The 20,605-nt window shown below is 62.3% G+C and overlaps 3 protein-coding genes across 7 annotated transcripts in view; all 3 read left to right on the forward strand.

Annotated features, from left to right (window-relative positions):
- OTUD7B (OTU deubiquitinase 7B) overlaps window positions 1–6,689 on the forward strand; it is a 34,583-nt gene extending 27,894 nt beyond the window's left edge. For 4 of the 5 annotated variants that reach the window (XM_082780734.1, XM_082780735.1, XM_082780736.1 and 1 more), the window contains 4 exons: window positions 639–723; window positions 1,527–2,827; window positions 3,646–3,783; window positions 4,174–6,689. In XM_082780734.1, the coding sequence (XP_082636860.1) occupies window positions 639–723; window positions 1,527–2,827; window positions 3,646–3,783; window positions 4,174–4,264 (1,615 nt within the window). In that variant the 3' untranslated portion in view covers window positions 4,265–6,689. Of the gene's footprint in view, window positions 1–638; window positions 724–1,526; window positions 3,037–3,645; window positions 3,784–4,173 lie in introns of those variants that run through there. The other variant, XR_014319153.1, reaches the window with a different exon arrangement.
- A 2,425-nt stretch (window positions 6,690–9,114) lies between these two features.
- On the forward strand, window positions 9,115–15,423 carry MTMR11 (myotubularin related protein 11). The gene is made up of 15 exons (XM_082781155.1): window positions 9,115–9,313; window positions 9,570–9,700; window positions 10,374–10,446; window positions 10,547–10,689; window positions 10,805–11,067; window positions 11,164–11,251; window positions 11,353–11,441; window positions 11,566–11,687; window positions 11,800–11,863; window positions 12,123–12,193; window positions 12,274–12,446; window positions 12,525–12,695; window positions 12,902–13,096; window positions 13,593–13,865; window positions 14,476–15,423. The coding sequence occupies exons 1-15, from the start codon at window positions 9,154–9,156 to the stop codon at window positions 14,605–14,607; spliced, it is 2,148 nt and encodes a 715-aa protein (XP_082637281.1). The 5' UTR covers window positions 9,115–9,153; the 3' UTR covers window positions 14,608–15,423.
- Window positions 15,424–15,961: 538 nt separating this feature from the next.
- Window positions 15,962–20,605, forward strand: SF3B4 (splicing factor 3b subunit 4; the record flags this gene model as incomplete). Its single annotated transcript, XM_082780863.1, has 6 exons — window positions 15,962–15,995; window positions 16,197–16,325; window positions 17,138–17,680; window positions 18,047–18,241; window positions 19,447–19,617; window positions 20,273–20,605. 6 exons carry the CDS (start codon window positions 15,962–15,964, stop codon window positions 20,455–20,457), a joined length of 1,257 nt encoding a protein of 418 aa, XP_082636989.1. The 3' UTR covers window positions 20,458–20,605.

A 20,605-nucleotide genomic window follows, 5' to 3' on the forward strand; every position in this document is an offset into this window, starting at 1 on the left:
ACGGTTTGGTAGCAGCGAGTTTCCTGTTATTGAGCCAGGAGTCACCAACAGTGGGCGTCGTGGTCGGGGAGCTGGAAGCATGACTTGTCCATCATATGACTTCGGGTTAGGAAACGTAAAAACCTCCAAGATCAGCACGTTTATTAAAGCTCAGGGCAGGTTTTAGCGACACGGTATTACGTGGTACAGATACTTTGTTTTGAGTTTGTTTTTGTTTTTTTTTTAAACTGATAGGAAGTACTGTGTGTTTTTGATGGAAACAAAATGACAAATGGAAATTGTTGAGAAAACAGCTTTGCTTTTTTTTTTCTGAAGTTGTTTTTGTGGAGAGGAAAATCATTTTGAAACTAGCTCTGTTTAGATCTGTGACGTCTGCTTTTTTGTTACTCGTTTCATGTACCTGTAAGATTATTTGCCAGGTTGGTATTAATTTGTAGCAAACCCGATTCTGACATACAGGAATCTTCTAACTTATTCATTTCCTTTTTAATTAAAAGGCTTCAAAAACGTTACCTTTTGTATTGCTGCTGCCTTGATGGTTTTTACCTGTTAAAACATGCGTTTTAAACATAAATACAACAGGCAAATGCCTTGGTAAAGACTTGACTCTGACTTCTTGTGCTTGTTTCAAATTTTAGTGTGACGCTATCGTTGGAAGCCAAGCTGCACTTGCTGCACAGCTACATGAATGTTAAATGGATCACGCTGCCTTGTGACACGCAGGTAAGGAGACGAGGAGGGTTTTCTTTAATTATTTAAGCCCCCCTTCTGCAGGGCCCGGCGGGAGCGAAGTCGTCATCTGCCCAGCCCTCCTTCACGTGAGGTTGTCTGTGCTTCCATTGGAAAAGGCAGCTAGCGCAGCTCCGAGCAGACAAACAGCTCGTGTTTTTGTGCCTGCGCGTTTCTCTCGAGCTTTTCCTGCCTGTTTTTGTCCTTCCTGCGAAGCTGAAGCGCAGCCCTCGCACGTCCTGCTGAGCGGCGCAGCCTGCTGTGTAGGTGTCTGGCAGCGAGGCCGGCTGCTGCCTATTCCAAGACAAACACAAACTGTTGGTTTGTGGCCACCAGAAGCTGACTTGCGGCTTGACTGTAATTTTCCTGGGACCTTTCGTTGTCGGGACTGACTCGTGGAGCTCTGGGAACTTCTGCCTGCTTCCAACATCCCCGTGGCAGCTGCCTTAGCAGTGCGGGTGTCACCGGGCTGCCAGGCGTGAAGGATTTCTTTGTTTGTTAGCTTTTTATTGTTTGTGTTGCTTTTTTCTCCTCCTCTCTTTTGGAGAGAACTCCCCAAACTTACACGTGAGCTGCTCTGATCTGTCTGAAACCAGCACAAGGCCAGGGCGTGTGCTGAATTCTGCGGGTTGCTCTTTGGCTGCAGCGCTGACATGAAATAACTCCGGATCTGAGAGCCACCACTTGTCCCCTCTGTTCTCCTAGCGAGTGCTTGCCTCCATTTATTTCACCTTCAGCCTGAAAAGGCTTATCTGAGGAACTTATCTGACTTTGATATGTGTTTTCTTTCTCCCTAGGCGCCTCTGGCCCAGCCAGAATCCCCCACAGCCTCCGCAGGAGACGACGCTCGATCAGCTGCGGAGTCAGGGGAGTCCGACAAGGAGTCGGTCTGCAGCAGCTCGGCAAGCAACGGTGGCAGCAGGGGTTGCAAGGACAAAGAGAAACCAAAGAAAGACCGAGAAAAGGACAAGGAAAAGGATAAAAAACGAGCAGACTCGGTTGCTAACAAGCTGGGCAGCTTTGGCAAGACTTTGGGAAGTAAGCTAAAAAAGAACATGGGAGGGTTGATGCACAGCAAAAGTATGAAGGGAGGCGTGAGCAACGGGCAGGGAGATACCTTGGAGAAGAAAAAGAAGGGATCCTTGAAGTCAAGGAAAGGAAGCAAAGAGGAATCTTCCCAAGGAGACTTGTCGGCTCCCGTGGAGAAAACCTGCCCGGGGAAAGCAGCCCCCGAGAAGCCGTCGGACCCCTACAAGTACAGCAACGACGTGAGGCTGAGCCTCAGCATCCTCCGGGCTGCCATGCAGGGAGAGCGCAAGTTCATCTTCGCCGGCCACCTCAAGACCAGCAACAGGCTCCAGTACCAGGAGGAGATGATCCAGCAGTACCTGCTGGACGCCGAGGAGCGCTTTTTGGCCGAGCAGAAGCAAAAAGAGGCAGAGAAGAAGGCGCTGGCGAGCGCTGCCCCCGCCAAGAGGCTGGAGCCGGAGCTGAACGCCCACAAGGGCGAGGAGGCGATGCTCAGCCCCGCGTACCCCCAGCCTCCTCCTGCTTACGCCATCCAGACCCCGGATTTGGCCCTCGGCGCGAAGATGGCAGCTTTTCCCTCCAGCTACTCGGGCGTCTTCACCTTCCCCCGGCCCTCGGTGGCCAGCAGCACGGAAGGAGGATCTCACCCCCCCGGCTTCCCCGACGGCCGGCGCCAGGTCGCGGGGGGGCCCTGCAGCAGCCTCCCCCCTTACGCCACCCTCCCCAGGCACTGCGGCCAGCCCCGGCCGAGCCCCCACGCCTCCAGCCCATCCCACGCCGGGCGATTTTCCCCCACGGACACGGATTCTCAGCCCGGCTTCCCGGCGGCGGAGCGCGAGGGTCCTGGCGGTTCGGCCCCGCACAGCAACGGCTGCCGGGAGCAGGCGGAGCAGGACGGCTCGCAGAAAGGAGCAGACAAAACCAGGGGCCGGGCTCTTTATAACGTCCAGCAGACCAAATGCAAGCATCCCAACTGCAGCTTCTACGGGCACCCAGAAACCGGGAACTTCTGCTCCTGCTGCTACAGGGAGGAGCTGAAGCGCAAGGAGCGGGAGGCTCTGGTGCACAGGTTCTGAGCGCTCTGTGCCCGCGCTGCTCTTCGGACCCGTGGCACGTGGGGGGGCTGCAATAACGCCCGGAGTTTTCCCCCTCCCCTCCCCACGCTCCTCTCCCTGTCCGTGGAAGGAGGGAGGCGGCGGGCGCCTGGCCGGGCTGAGGAGCGCGATGCCCTCCTCCCCGCGGCCTCGCCACGAGCACGGGCGCCTTGGACGGGCTCTGGTTAGCCAGGGGGGGCTCGGGTTAGCCGGGGGGGGGGCTCGGTAGCCAGCCGGGCTCGGGTTAGCCAGGGGGGCTCGGGTTAGCCAGCCGCCGTGGAGGGCGAGCTGAGGTCGGAGCACGAGGCGCGGGGGCTCCTCGCCGCCGATCCAGACCAAAGCTTCGGGGGCAGCGAGCGCCCCACGGGTCCTCCGGCCGGGCTCCACCCTCACTTCTCGTAGCGCTTCTCCCGAATCGAGCGAAAAATGCCCCAGCAATTTCAGTTAGAAAGCCTCAGACCTTTGAATTGAGAGGTTTTTAATTTCTTTTTTTCTTTCTTTTTTTTTTTTTTTTTTTTAACACCGTTTTTATTTTATGTGATGTTTTCTGGTACCGAGAGGAGCTTAGTCGGAAGAGGATGTTATTTTATTTTATTTTATTTTGTTTTTGTTTTCGGTTTGAACTCGTTCTGAGCCCAGCGGACGTCTCCCAGCGCCCCGCAGCAGCGGGCTCGGGGCGCTGCCCTTCCGAGGGGCTCGGCTCTTTGTTTTTAAACGTTACTTTCGGATTCTTCTTGGGGTGGGAGGGGGACGGGGTGGTCACAGCGCTGAGTGGCTTTGAGTTTTCCTGCAGAAGTGCTGTGCGGAACCGTTACCGGTACAGTCGAAGCGACTTAGAATCGACGGAGAAACGAGGTCAGTGTCTCCACCCAGCAATAACCGACGGCGTGGAGAAGCAGGGAGGACAAAGAGAGCCCCGCGGCACCGGGAGGTAAATCTGCACCGGGCTGCCCTTAGCTTACAGCTGTGCGTGGACACACACACACGATAACTCTTTCTACTTGAGCAAGCTACTTCCATACTACCTCTGTTCTGCTGAATAGAATTAACTCGGCTCCATTTTGCTGAGCCACGTTAACTGACCTTAGGCTGAGTAATATTAAAGATATTTTTGATAATAGGGCTAAAGAGTGAAATGTAAGAATAACGAACCCGCTCCTGCGTTCCTCCCACACTCGCTGTGGTCCATCCACTACGTCCCCTTCTCCCCGGCCGAGCCCCGCGGCGCGGCACGAGCGCTGCCCTGAGCTCCCCGTTTTTCGGGGCGGGTGTAACTTTAGCACTGCAATGTTTGCACAGATCTTTTTTTTTGTAACTGTAGATCCCGAACTGGACTCGATCCTCGTTCCAGTCCTGTAGAGAGCAAAGGTTCAGCATTTGACCGCGTGGAAATAAAACGTGAATTACGCTGATGAGTCAAAGCTTTACAACATTCCCTCGTTTTTTTGTTTTTTGTTTTTGTTTTTTCCCAAAAGGCACCAAACTATGCAATCCCTTCCCGCGCTGATCCCCCCCCCACCCACCACGGGGAGAAGGGAAAAGAGAAAAGGGGCAGAGAGGGTGAAAGTGTGCTTAACACTGGGGACTCACCTGAAGCCTTATTCTCACAAATACACTAAGGCTTTCTTCTAACGTACAAGTTTTAAAGGTTTAATGTACGTCTAAAAAAACAACAACCCAGCCCCAAAATAAGGCTTTTCCTGTCGGAGATGGCTGCTTTTGGCTTTTTTAAAGCAGGAAAGGCCCTGCAGGTGCTCCCACCGGGGCAGCTCGGCCCCGCTGGGGCTGGGTTTGGGCTGTCGCGCTCGAAGCCAACAGCCTGGAAATATCCCAGCTCCTTCACCCCTCTAACTCAAGCTGTTCTTTTGGGTTTTGTTAAATCGCTGCTACTCGGAGCGTAGATAAGCCTTGCCCGGCTGCCAAAGGGGCACTGAAGTAAGGTCGATGCAGGTGGGGGTTTTCCTTAGGGTCCCTTCGCCCGGCGGCGTGGGGTCCTGGGGCTGGCATGCGGTCGGGGAGGCGTGCAGGGTGAGTGCTGCGGGCGTGCTGTGATCCTGGAGTGATGCAAGGAGGCGAATTTCTCCCTGGGGTTGGGTTCAGGTGCGTTGGATTCACTGCAGGGGTGAGAGCACGCGCGGTCGGTTCCGTGCCGGCGGCTCTCCCCCCGGTCACCCCGCATCAATCCGTTGGTGTAACCCAAATATCAACAAACCCAAGTGGTTTTCTTTTTTAAAAATGAAACAAAACCCAACTTGGTGTGCGGGGATCGCTTTCTGCCTCTTCTTTTTCCTGTGCCCCAGAGCAGCAGAATCCTTTGGGGGCTGCCGAGAGCACGAGGAGCGGGGCCGCTCCGTGCCCCCCACCCAAAACCACAGGCAGGGGAGGACAGAAGGCACAAATCGCTGCTCCACCAGCTCACTGCCCCTCTCCTGCTTTTTTTGGGGAGAATTGTCCCCGTTTCGGCCAACCTCAACCCACCCGAGGGGGCTGTGCGGAGCAGCCGGTGTCGGCCAGCTGCTGGAGCTGCTGCTGCTGTTCCTCCTTCTGAGGGTTTTTGGGGGAGAAAAGGGGATTTTGGACGAGTGCTTTGTGCCCACCGCTGATGCCGTGGCCCTGCCGGTGAGGTTTGGCCGCGGATCCCCGACGGCCGCAGCCCCGGGACCCTGGGGGTGGAGGTGAGGGGCGAAGTTCCCCCCAAATTAATTCCCCAATTCCCCATTTTGGGGTCGGTTTTGAAGCCCAGCCCCATGGTTTGTGCTCGATCTGCCGTTTTTATCGCCGTCACTACAGCTCGTAGCTTTTTTAAAGTCAAAACGTGGGAAAAAAACACAACTTCAGGCAAAATTAGGTTTCCAGTGAAAAGAGTAAAATAGCAAAGAGTATTTTTTCTACGAAGTGCAGAATCTCAGCTGTTCCCTGAGCATCCCTGAGCCCAAACCTTCCTGCCTTACACACCGAATCGAGGGAATCGGCCGCGTTTCTTCAGTACTGCTAAGGATTTTTTCAGGTCATTTTTGTTTCCTTTATGGTGAAACTAATGATTATTATTTTTTTTTTTTCTATGGGACTATTAAATACAACTTATATTTATTGGAAGACATTTCCCAACCACCCGTTCCTTTCCCTAACCACGCTAAAGCCCCTGCCCACGCCGTATTTTAGGGTTTTGATATATTTTAGGGGCTCGATATATTTTTGGTACCTTTTTTTTTTAAGGGGGGGGTGGGAGAGCGAGAGCAGCTCGTGCTCCACAGCACCTCGCACGGGGGCACCAAAACACCCGAGGGTTTTTTCTCCCGTATCTGCCCCGCCGGCGTGCGAAGGAGATGGGGAAGGGGAGGCTGCGCCTCGATCCCAAGGTCTCGAAACAAGTGCCCTTAGCGGTGTAACGGGAAGAAATTTTGCTGCCATCGGGACCTTGGGGGGGTTCTGCACAGCCTGGCCCTCCTGCAGTAAATATCCACGACTCTTTTGGGCCGTTTTCGTTTTGTCTTAGCCCCGGCTCCCATCCTGCAGCTTGGGTTTTGGCCCCATCTTGGCCCCGTCTCACCCGGGCTCCCCAAACGAGCTCCGTAACGTCCCCCGTGCCCCTCCTGGGAGGTGCTGGGGGGGATGCTCCAATCTTCACCCATCGCACAAGAGGTGACCTGAATTAATTCTGCAACCGTTTATCCGCAAAATCCTTTTTTTTTTTTTTTTTTTTTTTTTTTTTAAATTAATATCGGGTTGGCGATTTCTACTCCTCGTTCGAGCACTGCTGTACTGAGCACTAGATGGCGCGTTGTAATCGGGCTGTTCACGGCACCCTTCATTTATGCTACCCTAGATTCACTGACAATAAACGACGTTCAACTAATTACCACCGCCGCCGGCCGTGCCTCCTTCCTGCGCCTTGGGACGAGCGTCGCCCCCACTCCAGGCCCTTCCACCACGTCCCCCCCCCAACTGTTTTGCGGGGACGTGTTGGGTTTCTTGGCTTTTCCCATCAATCCGAGGAGTTCGGGGAGAATTTCTTCTCTTTGGGTGCTCCCTGGGGGGCTGCTTTTAAAGGGGACCCCTCCCCAGCTGCTGCTCCAGCCCCGGTCACGTCCTTCGTCCCCCTTCTGGAGGGGCCTTCCCCCGGTGTTTTGGGGCTGTCAGGCGAAGGATTTAAAACCCACCCAAAGGCTTAGCACGGCGTGGTGATAAAATCCAGCTCCTTGCCAACGCTGGCTGCTTCGGCAGGTTCAGAAATTAGGAAACCCCACGGAGCTGCAGCCGGCTCCATCCAGCCCCAGGGCCGTGCACGCCTGCACCCTCTTCCTCCCCGTGGCGCTATTTTGGGGGTGAAACGGGGTTTCTGGGTGCAGGTTTGGGTTCAGAAGGCATCAGCGGGGCGAAGAGCAAAGGTCTGGGTGCAGCCGAGCACTAAATCAGCTGGATTGATCCCTACATGAACTCGCAGGACTTTGGCCAACGCTCGGAGGCTTCGCCCCGGCTCCGGGTGCAGCCCCCCTGGATTTTAGCCTTGGGGCGTTACGGGAGCGCCCCGGGCTGGGTGGGACAGCTCCGCTCCCTCCTGGAGCAGAACAAAATGCCAACTATTGCAGCTTTTGCTCCATCCACCTGCCCCCACGCTGCAGCCAGGCCTGGCTGGGAGCCCGAGGAAGGGCTCTGCTGATGGCCCCGAGGCTCAGCCCCGCGCCTCCCCCTCGGGGACATCCTGGGGGTGTCCCGGTGCCATCGAGCTCCCCACATTTTGGAGCTGCTTCCAAACCCCAAAGCAGGCTGCTCCCCCCCTTTGTGCCCTTAATAATGCAAATTTGGGGGTAAGGGGCGTTTGCTAGCTGGGGGACGCGGGGTGAGGTTTTGGGGCCGGTTGGAAACGTGCCGCGGTGCTTCCGGGCGCTGAGAGCCCCTGTGGGGTCAGGGGAGCTCAGAGCAGGTTCCTGCGGGGTTTCTTTGCCTCCCCCCAGCCCCTAGAGCAGTGGGATTTTTTTTTATTCTTGCCCTCGGCGCTTTCCCTTCCTCCCAGGGCCGTGCTCAGCGCCACGTCGGTGCCGGCTCGCCAATTTTCCTGCAGCTTTCGGGGCAGCCCCACGGCCCGGGCTGACCCCGAGCTGGCGCAGAGGCTGCCCCAGTGCCGATCCCTGGCCCCAAGCCCCGCAGGAAATTCTTCTCATCCGCAAGGTGCTGGGGCTGGGGACCCATCCAAGCCGCCCCCCCCGGGGGGCCCTGGGGCTGTGCTGCCGGGTGATTTTCCTACAGGTGGAAAATGGGGGTGCACGACGCTGAGGCTCCCCCAAAAAGCTGGAGGCAAAAAGGGCCCCAAATAGGATTTTAGTGCTCCGACGCCTTCCCAAGGTTTAGCCGGTGCCAGTTCTTGGATCTGGGCCACCCCAATCCTGCCCTGGCCAGAGGGGCTGAGCCGGCGGGGTTGGCTTTTGGGGTCCCCGGGGGTTCCATCTGCTGCCGGGAGCGGGGTCAGGACCCCCGGATCCCCTAGAGGGGGGCCCACGCGGTGCCGCTTGGCACGGCCCGGCCAGCGGCGGCTTTTCCGGGGTTGGGAGGAGATGGCGATGCCTCAGCGATGAGTCACGGAGCGCCTCGATCCTCCCCGGCACCGCCGCTTGGCCTCAATGGGGAGCCCGCGGGAGCCTCGGGGTGCCCCCGGGGGAAGGTGCGGGGACGGGACGGGGGCACCCGAACGGGACCGGGTGAATCCCGGCTGTGCACGGGTCCCCCGTGGGGTTCGGGGAGCTGAGCGCCCTTCCTCCGGCTCCTTATGGGGTGTGGGGAGCTGAGCATCCCCTGCTGGCACCAGGCGGCCCTTATAGGGTTTAGGGAGCTGCGTGTCCTCCCCCCAGCACCGTGAGCCCCTTGTGGGGTGCCAGGAGCTGGGCACCCCCCTCTGCACCCCCCTCTGGCACCAGTGATCCCTTTTGGGGTGCCGGGAGCTGCAGGTCCCCACATGCCCCCAGCACCCCGCATCCCTTTGGGGGTTCAGGGAGCCGCATACCCCCCCCCCGGCACCCCGCATCCCTTTTGGGGTTCAGGGAACCGTCACCCCCCCGTGCCCCCCAGCACCCCACATCCCTTTGGGGGTGCTGGGACCCGCTCAGAGCCCCCCTTATACCCACGGGGGGGGCCCCCCCTGCCCTCCCCACCCCATTCATTGAACACCTTCCCCCCCCCCCCCTTTCCAATGCCGCGGGGGGAAACTGAGGCTGGCGGCGAGCCCCGCGCTGCCGCCGCCGCCTCCGCTCCGCCCTGGCCTCCCGCTGCCAGGAGCCGGCCTCGCTCGGGGAGCGGAGGCCGCGGGATGCCGGGGGGGCCGCGGGCGGCCGAAACGGGGCGGTTGCTGCCACCTCGGGCTCCCCGCTCTCCTTCCCGTCCCGTTCCCGTCCCGCCCGGGCGGGCAAAGTCCTCCGCCATGAACGGGGAGAGGGGAGGAAGCCGCTCGGCCTTCCCCGGCCTCCCAGGTAGGAGCCTCCGCCGCCGGCCGCGGGCAGGTGGCCGGATGCCGGGGGCCTCCGCGGTGCCGGAGCCTCGGGGGTCTCCGAGGGGGGCACGGGGAGGGGAGGCCGGGGACACGGGGACCGATGGCGAGGGGGGTGTTAGGGGGGGGTCACCTACAGCCTGCAGAGCCCCCCTGGGTGTGGGGGGCGTGGGGGGTGTGAGAGGGGCACCCCCCATCAGCCTCCTCCTCGCCGGAGGCCAACCGGCCCCGTCCCGCAGGGGAGGTGGTGCTGGAGGAGGCTGCGGGCGTGCGGCTGCGGTGCCGCGAAGGGGACGGCTCCGTGCTGGGCACCTTGGTCTGCACCAACCTCCGCGTCGCCTTCCTGGCCGCCCCTGGGCACGGCGTGCAGGTGGGGACCCCTTGCGACCCCCCCCAAAAAGACCCCTGAGAGCTCAGCCCGGCTGCATCCCCTCCTCGATCCCGACCTCGCTGCCTCCCGGTCCCAAACGCTCCCGGTTCTGACCCTCTGCTGGCTGCAGCCCCGTCCCCAGCCAGCCCCAACGCAGCCGTGTCCCAGTCCCATCGCGGCTGCATCCCAGCCCCGGCCCCAGCACATCCTGACCCCGTCCTGCTTCGATCCCAGTGGAATCCCAGCCCCATCCCGACCCCAAACCCAGCCCCATCCTGACCCAAACTCATCCTGACCCCAAACCATGCCCCATCCTAACCCCAATCCCAGCCCCATCCTAACCCCAATCCCAGCCCCATCCTGACCCCAGCCCCATCCTGACCCCACACTGATCCCATCCCGGCTGCACCCCTGCTTCATCCCATCCCCATCCTGGCCACGTTCCCGACCCTATCCCCGTCCCCCCCTCTCTCCCCTTAGACACAGAACCGCGATCCCCATTCCCCACCCACCCGGGGAACTCCTCGCTGCAGGACCGAGGGGGGGGCACAGGGGCTGCTGTGGGTCACGGCACCGGCTGGACGGAGGCCGTGGGGTCCCGGCTGCAGCCCCGCTGCCTTTTTGGGGTAGGGGGGCGGCCCCCCAAATCCCCAAATCCCCAAATCCCCTGCAGCCTCCCGGCTCCGTCGCCCCGCTGCAGAGCGAGCACAACGTGGCACTGCCCTGCATCCGCAAACTGGTGGCAGGTAAAGGACCTGGGAGGGGGGAAACAACACCCAGCTGGGACAAATGGGGTCGGGGGGGGGGGCTCGGTGGGCGCTGACGGCCGCCCCCATCCCACCGCAGGCAGCAGCTTCACCAAGGCCAAGGTGCTGACGGCCGCCTCCAGCCTCAAGTTCATCCCCGAGGAGCTGCTGATTTTCTGCCGGGATTTCCGCCTGCTGCGCTTCCACTTCCACGAGAACGGGCTGGCCCCACAGGCGTACCGGGTGAGCCGGGGGTGGGGGGCTTCGTGCCTCGATCCGGGGCGACCCCGGGTTTAATTATTAAGGGTGGGGGGCTCATGCGCCGTCCCCGTCCCCGTCCCCTCGCTCCTCTCCGCAGGTGGCCAACGCCATCGCCCAGGCACGGGAGACGGCCACGTGGCCATGGGACAGCGGGGACGGCAGCTCCTGGGCAGAAACCAAGCCAGAGGAGGAGGAGGAGGATGAAGAAGAGGAGGAGGAGGAGGAGGGTGATGATGAGGAAGGCTCGGCCCCCACGCTGCTCTTCGAGAGCCTCCCCGACTGGGAGAAGGAGCTGAAGCGCCAGGGCGCCGCGGGCTGGAGGGTGAGCGCCATCAACGAGCGCTTCGACATGGCCCCCAGGTAGGGCTCCAAGGGGCTGCCGGCCCCCACCCTGCTTTTTGGGGGTGGGGGGCACCCACCTCACGCCCCCCCCCACACCCCCCAATTTGCCCACAGCCTGCCCCGCTACCTCTGGGTGCCCAGCGGGCTCCTGGACCACGACCTGAAGCGGACGTTCGCCCACTTCGAGGAGTGCCGCGTGCCCGTGAGTGCCGGGGCGGGAGGGAGGATTTGGGGTGCTGCCGAGGGAGGGGTGACCTGGGGGGTGTCCCCCTGTCCCCCCCCCCGTCCCCGTCTCGCCCGCAGCGGCTGTGCTGGCACCACCCGGGCGGCAGCGACCTGCTGAGATCTGCCGGCTTCCACGCGGCTTCGGAGCCGGGCAGCGAGGACGTGAGGTGAGCCCCCCCCGTATCCTTAGCGAGGATTTTGGGGCCGGGTCGGGAGGTTTCAGGGGTGCTGCCCAGCCCGAGGAGAGGCCGGGGGGGTAAATTTTCCGTGTCCCCCCCCCCCCTCACCCAGGTGCCTGGAGGCGCTGCTGCGTGCCGGCCGCGGGCCGTGCGTGCTGGCCGACACCGCCGAGCTGCCCACCCTGGCCGACATCCAGCTCGCCCACCTCAAGCTGTGGGCGCTCTGCCTGCACGGTGAGAGGGGCACGGGGACATTGGGGGGGACCCCAGGGCTCGTTCTGGGGTGGGGGGGTTGAGGGGGGGACACCCCAAGGCTCCTCGCCCTGCCCTGACCCCCCCCTTTCAGGCGCGGCGCCCGAGGAGAAGTGGCTGTCGGCGCTGGAGGCGACGCGCTGGCTGGACCACGTGCGGTGAGCCCGGGGTGATTTTGGGGTGCGGGGGAAAGCCCGACCCTCAAAATTCTCCCCCCCCCCCCATTTGGCCCCCCACCCCGTTTCGGGGTCCCCTCATCACCCCCAGCAGCCGCAGGGTGACGAGGCACCGCGGCGGAGGGGTGGCTACCCCGATCCCACAGTTTGGATTGGGGGGGGGGGGGATGGAGACCCCCCAGGCAGGCGGGGGCAACATTTTGGGGTGCCCTGACCCCCCCTGCACCCCTCCTCACCCCAGCGCCTGCTTGAGGAAAGCCGTGGAGGTGGCATCGCTGCTGGCGGGGCGCCGCTGCTGCGTCCTCCTGCAAGGTAGCACCGGGCGGCGCGGCAAGATGGGGGGGGGGACACCCCAAAAACTGCCCCCACCCCTTAATTTTTCACCATTCCAGAACCTTCCGACCGCGACCTCAACTGCCTGCTGGCCTCCTTGGTGCAGCTCCTGGCTGACCCCCACGCCCGGACCCTCCCCGGTTTCCAGAGCCTGGTGCAGCGCGAGTGGGTTGCCGCCGGCCACCCCTTTCCCCGCCGCCTCGGGCTGCGGCGCGGCAGCCCCCGGGAGGAGGTGGGCGACCCCCAAAACCCCTTAAATCCATCCTAAATCCCCTGGGTATGGGTTGTGACGGGTCGGGGACCCCCGCAGGCGCCGGTGTTCCCGTTGTTCCTGGACTGCACGTGGCAGCTGGTGCGCCAATTCCCGGCGGCTTTTGGCTTCACCGAGGCGTTCCTGCTGGCCCTACACGACGGCGCCTTCCAGCCCTACTGCGGCACCTTCCTCTTCACCTGCCAGCGCCAACGGGGCCGCGGCGGCCCGGTGAGCGGGGTCAGGGGCTCGGCGACCCCCCTGAAACCCCTCCATAAGGTTTAGGGGGGGCTGGGGATCCTCCGAGCCCCCCCAAAGCGGCCGCATCCAGCTCGCGGTTGGCGCCGTGCCTCGGTTTCCCCGTCCGTGCCCTAAATTCCCCCCCCCTTCCCTAAATTTTTTGGGGACTCACCCCGTTATTTCTCCCCTCCCCGCAGCGGCAGCCCCGCAGCCAGACCTACACGCCGGTGAACGGCTGCTGGGACCCCCCCCCGGGCAGCCGCCTGCCCCCAGTTTGGGACTGGGCGCTGCGCTACAGCCCCCAGCAGCGGGCGAGATTTCGGAACCCGGCGGGGGGGGGCGGCGGCACCCTGAGCCCCCCCGACACCGAGAGCCCCCAAACCACGGCCACGGTGAGCCATGGGAGGGGTCCGGGGGGGGGATGCGGGTGCTCGAGTCCCCCCTGCATTTTTTTCCCCATTTTCCCTAATCCCCATTTTTTCCACTCCCTTTTTACCCAACCCTTTTTTTTTTTCTCCCCGTTTTCCCTATCCATCACCTTTTCCACCCCCTTTTTACCCAAACCCCTATATTTTCCCCCATTTTCCCTAACCCCCGTCTCTTCCACCCCCTTTTTACCCTAACCACTGGATTTCCCCCCATTTTCCCTATCCACCACCTTTTCCACCCCCTTTTTACCCCAACCCCATTTTTTTCCCCCATTTTCCCTAACCCCCATTTTTTCCACCCCCTTTTACCCCAACCCCTATTTTTTCCCCATTATCCCTAACCACCATTTTTTCCACCCCTTTTTCCCCCTAACCCTTCTTTTTTCTCCCCATTTTCCCCGACCACCACCTTTTCCACCCCTTTTGCCCCTAACCCCTCGTTTTTTCCCCCATTTCCCAGCCCCCCGATTCCTGGCCAGGCGGGGGGGCCGGGGAGGTGTTGGCGTTGGCCAAGGGCTCGCTGTGCCCCCAGCCCCTCCCGTGGCGCAGCGGCCGCCCCCCCCCCCGTTTGCTGCGCTGGGCCCCCTCCCTCGAGAGCCTCAGCGAGCGGGGGGGGGGCTCTGGGGGCAGCCCCGTCCCCAGCCCCCCCCGGGGGCTGCTCCTGCCCTGCGCCGCGGGACCCTCGGTGCGGCTCTGGCGTCGCTGCTACCTGCGGGGCCTGCCCGAAAATCAGGTGTGTGGGGGGGAAAATGGGGTTGGGGGGGGGAAAAAAGGGGGTTGGGGGGGAGGAAAAGGGGTCTGGGGGGGGTCTGGGGGGGGAAAAGGGGGCTGGGAGGGGGAAAAGGGGGGCTATGGGGGGGAAAAAGGGGCTGGGAGGGGGGAAAAAGGGGTCTGGGGGGGGAAAAAAGGGGTCTGGGGGGGGTCTGGAGGGGGGAAAAAAGGGGCTGGGGGGGGTGAAAGGGGCTGGGGGGGTGAAAGGGGCTGGGGGGGGAAAAAGGGGCTGGGGGGTGATGAGGGGGGAAAGTGAGTCATGGGGGGGGGGAACTGGGTTCCTGGGGGGAAAATTGGGTTATGGGGGGGGGGAACTGGGTCCTACGGGGGAAGTTGGGTCCCTGGGGGGGAAATTGGGTTATGGGGGGGTAAACTGGGTACTGGGGGGGGGAAATGGGGTCCCGGGGGGGGCTGCGCGGTGCTGGGGTTCCCAGGTGGGCGCCCCCCCGAGGGGCTCCCCATCTTGGAGCAGATTCCTGCCCCCCCCCCAGCCTGTGCGGGACGGGGTTTTGGGGTCCCACCCTGCCCCCCGTGTCCGTCCGTCCGTCCTAACGGGTGCCCCCCCCCCACAGCACGGCCGCTTCGCCCCCTCCCCGGCCGGGCTGGCGGAGGAGCTGACGCTGCTCCAGGACCGCCTCAGCGCCTGGCAAGCCCAGGGACTCCGCACCAGGGCCGCCGGCAGCCCCCTGGCACCGTCGCGATAAGTCGCGATAGCAGCAGGACAGAGCTGGTCCCTCACGGGGGGGTGACCCCAAGGCTCCCCTATGGGGTTTTTTGGGGGGGAACAGCCCCCAAAGCGCCCTGCGGCCTCTCTACTGCTGCCTCCCTGCTCCTCGCTGGGGCTCCTGTGGCTTTTTGGGGCTGTTGGCAGCGTTTTGGGGCTGTTTTGCAGCGTTTTGGGTCCAGCGCTTGCTTTTTGGGGCTGACGCAGGCTTTTTGGGGCCAGCTCCTGCCACGCTGCTCCCCGGCTGCTCTGGAAGAGGCTGAGCACCCCAGGGGTGCCACGCGCGCCCTGGCACAGCCGATTTCCCCTTTTTTTGCCTTAAAATCCTTGCTACCTCCAGGTGCCTTGGGGCTGGGCTCACCACCCCGGGCCCGCGCCACCAGCCCCGCCGCGGGGTCGCTTTGCTCCCACAGGGGCCGAGCTTTGCTGGGGGCCCAGCGCCACGCCTCTATCGGCGACACACTGTCGCGATATGGGAGGGGCGGGGACCCCAGGGCTCGGCTGGGCTGCCGGGGCTGTGAAGAGGAAAAGGGGGCTCTGAGCGCCGGCAGCCCCCGGCCGTGCACTTTTATCGAGGTTTGTGTCGGGATCTCGCCTGCACGCGGCGGTTTGCACTTTTTATCGCGATTTATGTCGGGGAGCTCAATAAAGCGGCTCTGCGGGCACTGTGGCGTGGCTCTGAGTGAACGACCCGGGCTGGGGGCTCTGGACTGGGGTGGGGGTGCCCGGTCCCAGCCGCGCTGCCGGCCGCGGGGCCGATATCGCCGCCTATCGCGGCGGGGCTATCGCGACATAACAGGCCCGGCCTCAACATGGCGCCGACGCCATTTCCGGCCGGCCGCGAGGGGGCGGGGCTATCGCCTGGCGCTGACGTCAGGGCGCGAGGCGCTGCGTTGCGTTACGTAGCTTACGTTACGCAAGTTACGTTCCATAGATTGCCTTGTGCTGCGTTACGCATGTTACGCAGCGTTGCTCTACGTAGGGTACGTCACATGGGTTACCTTTTGCTGCATTACGTAGATTACGTTACATGCGTTCCGTTAAGCAGGTTAAACGGGCTGAACTACGTAGTTTGCGTTACATATGTTACTTTGCGCTGCGTTACGTAGATTACGTGACGTATGTCACATTTTGCACCGTTACGCCGTTTACTTTCCACTGCGTTACGCAGCTTGCGTTATGCTGCTCACACTGCGCTGCGTTACGTAGATCGCGTAGACTCCCGGCCGTCGCGTTACGCTGCTTGCGTTACGTGCCTGGCGTCGCCCGGCGCTACGCAGCTTGCGTTGCGCCGCGTTACGCAGCTTCCGTCCCGGCGGCGGGAGCGGGCCAAGATGGCGGCGGGGCCCATCTCGGAGCGGAACCAGGGTGAGCAGCGGGGACCGGGAGGGGAGCGGCGGCGGGGGCCGGGGGGAGGCCGACAGGGGCCGGGCACCTTCAACTCCCCCTCACGGTTCACCCTCGAGGGGTCCCGGCCTCGGGAAGCCGAGCTGTAGCGTTCCGCTAGGCCGCGGCCTACCCCCGCCGCCGCCTCCTCCTGACGGGGCTCTCGCTCTGTGCCCCCCTCAGATGCCACCGTGTACGTGGGGGGCCTGGACGAGAAGGTGAGCGAGCCGCTGCTGTGGGAGCTCTTCCTCCAGGCCGGGCCCGTGGTCAACACGCACATGCCCAAGGACCGGGTCACCGGGCAGCACCAAGGTGAGGGGCTCCGGGGGGGGCTGGGGAAGGGGGAGCCGGGGCTGAGGGGGGTGCTGGGGGGCAACAGGCCTGCAGGGGGGCTGGGGAGGGTGGATTGAGGGTAACGGGGTGAGGTTTAACGCGGCCAAGTGTTGGGTGTTGCTCTTGGGGCACAGGGACCCCGTGTGGGGCTGCAGGCTGGGGGCAGGGGGGCTGGAAACGGGGCAGAGGGAAAGGGGAAAAGGGGCTGGGGGTGTTGGTCAACACTCGCCTGACCAGGAGCCTGCAGCGTGCCCAGGTGGGCAGAAAGGCCGGCGGCATCCTGGTTGTGTCAGGAGTAGTGCAGGGCGGTGAGCATCACAGAGTCACCTAGGCTGGAAGAAACCTCCAAGATCACCAAATCCAAGCTCTGACCTAACACTAACAGCCCTCAACTAAACCACATTGCTGAGCTCTACATCTAAACGTCTTTTAAAGATCTCCAGGGATGGAGACTCAGCCACTTCCCTGGGCAGCCTGTCCCAATGCCTCCCAACCCTTTCTGTAAAGAAGTTCTTCCTCAGGTCCAACCTAAACCTCGCCTGGTGCATCTTTAGCCCGTTCCCTCTCATCCTGTGAGGCTGCACCTGGAGTGCTGTGCTCAGTTTTGGGCCCCTCACTGCGCGAAGCACATTGAGGCCCTGCAGGGAGGTGAAGGGAGGTGAGGGGTGGGTGCTTAGCAGGGCAGATCGCTGCTCTTGGGCTCTGTTTTTAAAACAAGCAGGGTCGGAGGCAGCAGGGAGCAGCACGAGGCCGTGCTTCTGCCCCTTCCTAAACCCTCTGCCTCGTTGCAGGCTATGGGTTCGTGGAGTTCCTCAGCGAGGAGGATGCGGATTACGCCATCAAGATCATGAACATGATCAAGCTGTACGGGAAGCCGATCCGCGTCAACAAAGCCTCGGCCCACAACAAGAACCTGGACGTGGGGGCCAACATCTTCATCGGCAACCTGGACCCCGAGATCGACGAGAAGCTGCTCTACGACACCTTCAGCGCCTTCGGGGTCATCCTGCAGACGCCCAAAATCATGCGGGACCCCGACACGGGCAACTCCAAGGGCTACGCCTTCATCAACTTCGCCAGCTTCGACGCCTCCGACGCCGCCATCGAGGCCATGAACGGGCAGTACCTCTGCAACCGCCCCATCACCGTCTCCTACGCCTTCAAGAAGGATTCCAAGGGCGAGCGGCACGGCTCGGCGGCCGAGCGCCTGCTGGCAGCCCAAAACCCCCTCTCGCAGGCGGATCGGCCCCACCAGCTCTTCGCCGACGCCCCCCCTCCGCCCTCGGTCCCCACCCCCGTGGTCACCTCGCTGGGCCCCGGGGTCACCCCTCCGGGTGGGTAGGGGCAGTGGGGAGGGGTTTCTGCGCCCCGTTGGGTGGGAAGGAGGGGGTTTGGGGGCTGTTTGGGGGCTCCCGGGGGGGGTTTGGGGCAGCAGCGGGCTGCAGAGTGGGCTGGGGAGGGGTTTTGGGGGCAGCAGGTCCCTGGCACCCACCCGGCTCAGCCCCCAGTGGTCGGATCCTGGGCTCCTGCTTCACCCTGAGGGGTTTTCTGGATGTTTTCTGGTCATTTTCTGGTTGCCGTGGCCGTTTGTGTGTTCAGTCTCCTCCCCAGTTGCCCGTTTTTGTTGTTTTTTTCTTCCTTTTTTAAACTTTTTTCCGTGCTGCGCCCAACCGAACCCTCTCTCCTTCTCTCTCTTTCAGGCCTCCCCCCCCCAGGATCGTTCCCCCCGCCGGTGCCTCCCCCCGGAGCGCTGCCCCCCGGCATGCCCCCTGCCATGCCGCCCCCCCCGATGCCACCAGGAGCAGGGGCCCCCGGCCCCCCCTCGGGGGCTGCACCCAGCGGTGGGCACCCCCCTCACCCTCACCCCTTCCCCCCCGGCGGGATGCATCACCCAGGTAAGCTCGGAAAGCTCAAATCCCTTTCTGCTGTGGGGTGTCCTTGCGTAAATCCCCCCTCTGCTTTCTTCCCCGAGCTGTTTTTTGGGGCAAAACGGGGAAAAATCGGCTGCTGTGCGTGGTGTGGCCGTGGTAGAGAGCTCGGGGGGAGATCCACAGTTGGCTGTTGAGCGGCAGCCTGAGCTCCCGGGGCTGAAAGGTGCAGAAATAGCTCGGTGGGATTTTTGGGAGGGTAATTTAGGGAATAATTCCTTCCAAAAGGCATCGAGCCGGGGCAGGATTTGAGTTCCCTCGAGCTGCTGAGGCGAAAACGAGACCGGGTTCAGCTTCAGGAGTCCCCGGTGCTGTGCTGGGAGGCTGCTGAGGAGGCTCCGAGGCGTTTTTGTTTTCCTCCAGCTCTTGATTCCTGCGTGAGGTGTGAACCTCCCCGGCGCAGCCTGCAGCTCCGCCAGCCGGGAGCTCGTTGGAGCGGCGAGAACAAAATGTTTCCTCTGCTTCCCTCCCATTTTTAGCCTCAGACATCCAGGCTGCAGTCTGGAGCGCAGAAATTCGGGGAAATTGGCGTCAGTTTGAGAAAAAGAGGGGGAAAAAAGAACCCTGCTTGAATTTCTTCTTGTCCTGCTTGAATTTTTTCTCCTCCTGCCTGCTCTCGAGCAGCCCCCGGGCTGATTAGGGCGCTCTGTGAGCAGCTGGCTGCTGCTCTCCCCGACCTCAAGCTGCTTTTCCAGCCTTCAGCCGGCCAATTACCCTCAGCAGGCCTCCCTGCAGAGCTGCGCCGGGCTCTCGGGCTCCTCAGGAGGAAAGGATTTGTGGATTGGGGTGAAAAAGGATAAAATCTTAGGGAAACAAAAAAAAAAAAGGGTGGGAGGGACGCAGCCACGCCGAGCACGTTTTGAGGTCGTTGCAGGGGGCCCTGCCTGAGACCCCCGAGGGGGGTGGTTTCTCTCTGAACCCTTTTTAATGGCTGCACCGTGCTTGCTGGCAAGATTTCACGTTTTTATTTCCTCTCCAAGCACTATTTCCTCCACTTTGTTCCTCAGAACTCGCCCCCTGCGTCGGGGCAGAGCTTTTTTCCTTTCCCCCCCCCGTTTTAATAGCGGAAAACTCGACGTGGATTCTCCGCCTGATGTTTTAACCCTCACGATCTCCCTTTTTGTTCCCTTTTTCCCCCTTTCTAACCCTTCTTTTCCCCTTTTTCCCCCCAGGAATGCCCCCCATGCAGGTGCACCACGGCCCCCCCGGCATGGGCCAGCACCACCCAGGACCCCCGGGCTCCGGAGGGCAGCCCCCGCCGCGACCCCCGCCTGGCATGCCGCACCCCGGCCCCCCTCCCATGGGGATGCCGCCCCGAGGACCTCATTTCGGGTCGCCCATGGGTAAGTGGGACCCCCCCCGAGAGGCTGCTGGGGGGATTTGGGGATTTGTGGTGCCCTCTGGTGCTGTTTCCTCGCGGGGAGGTGTCTGGGGGTGGGACCTGGGGGCTCTGAGCGGGGTTTTCCTCGGGTTCCCTGCGGTGTGGGGCTTTTCCTGTGGGATGCAGGGCTGCTTGGGGGAGTTTTTCCCCTTTCCCAAGCGGGGAAGTTTAAAAAAGGGGGGGGTGCTGAGCGCTGCTGCGTCCTTCAGCCCTGCCTGGGGGTCCTGGGGGTGCAGCAAGGGGCAGCCTCCATCATTATGGCACAAAAAGACGCTGCCCGGCGCTGGATTTTGAGTTTTGGGGTCATCCCTGGGGGGGTGAGACAAACGAGGGGCAGCTCCGCTGGGTGTTTTTGGGTGTTTTTGGGTGTTTTTGGGTGTTTTTGGGTGTTTTTGGGTGTTTTTGGGGTGTTTTTGGGGTGTTTTTGGATGTTTTCTCCAGCTGGGCAGCCCCGTGTGGCGAGGATCCCCCCCCCGAACCCCCCTGGGGTCGCGGTCAGGGGGTTCCCACCAACCTTCTGCTTCCCCAAACCGCGGGTCCGGGGGTGGGACCAGCACCCAAGGGTGGGGTTTTGGGTGGGCTGGGCGGGTGCTGACCCCTTTGCTCTGTCCCTACAGGTCACCCCGGCCCCATGCCGCACCACGGGATGCGCGGCCCCCCTCCGCTGATGCCTCCCCACGGCTACAACGGCCCCCCTCGCCCCCCACCCTACGGCTACCAGAGGGTCCCCCTGCCCCCCCGGCCCGCCCAGAGGCCCCCCGGGGTGCCCCCACGGGGTCCCTTGAGGGGCCCCCTGCCCTAAAAACAGAAGCTCCCTGCTGGGACTTGCTCCCTCCCCGCCCTCAGCCCTCCGTTCCCCCTTGGACTGAGGTGTTCGTGCCCGAGAGGCGTCGCTGGGTCCATCCCCGCCACAGCTCCCCCCTCTTTTTTTTATTCCCCCCATCTTTTCC

Source organism: Aythya marila (assembly GCF_965140915.1).
Source record: "Aythya marila genome assembly, chromosome: 29".
In the NCBI taxonomy this organism is placed as follows: Eukaryota; Metazoa; Chordata; class Aves; order Anseriformes; family Anatidae; genus Aythya; species Aythya marila.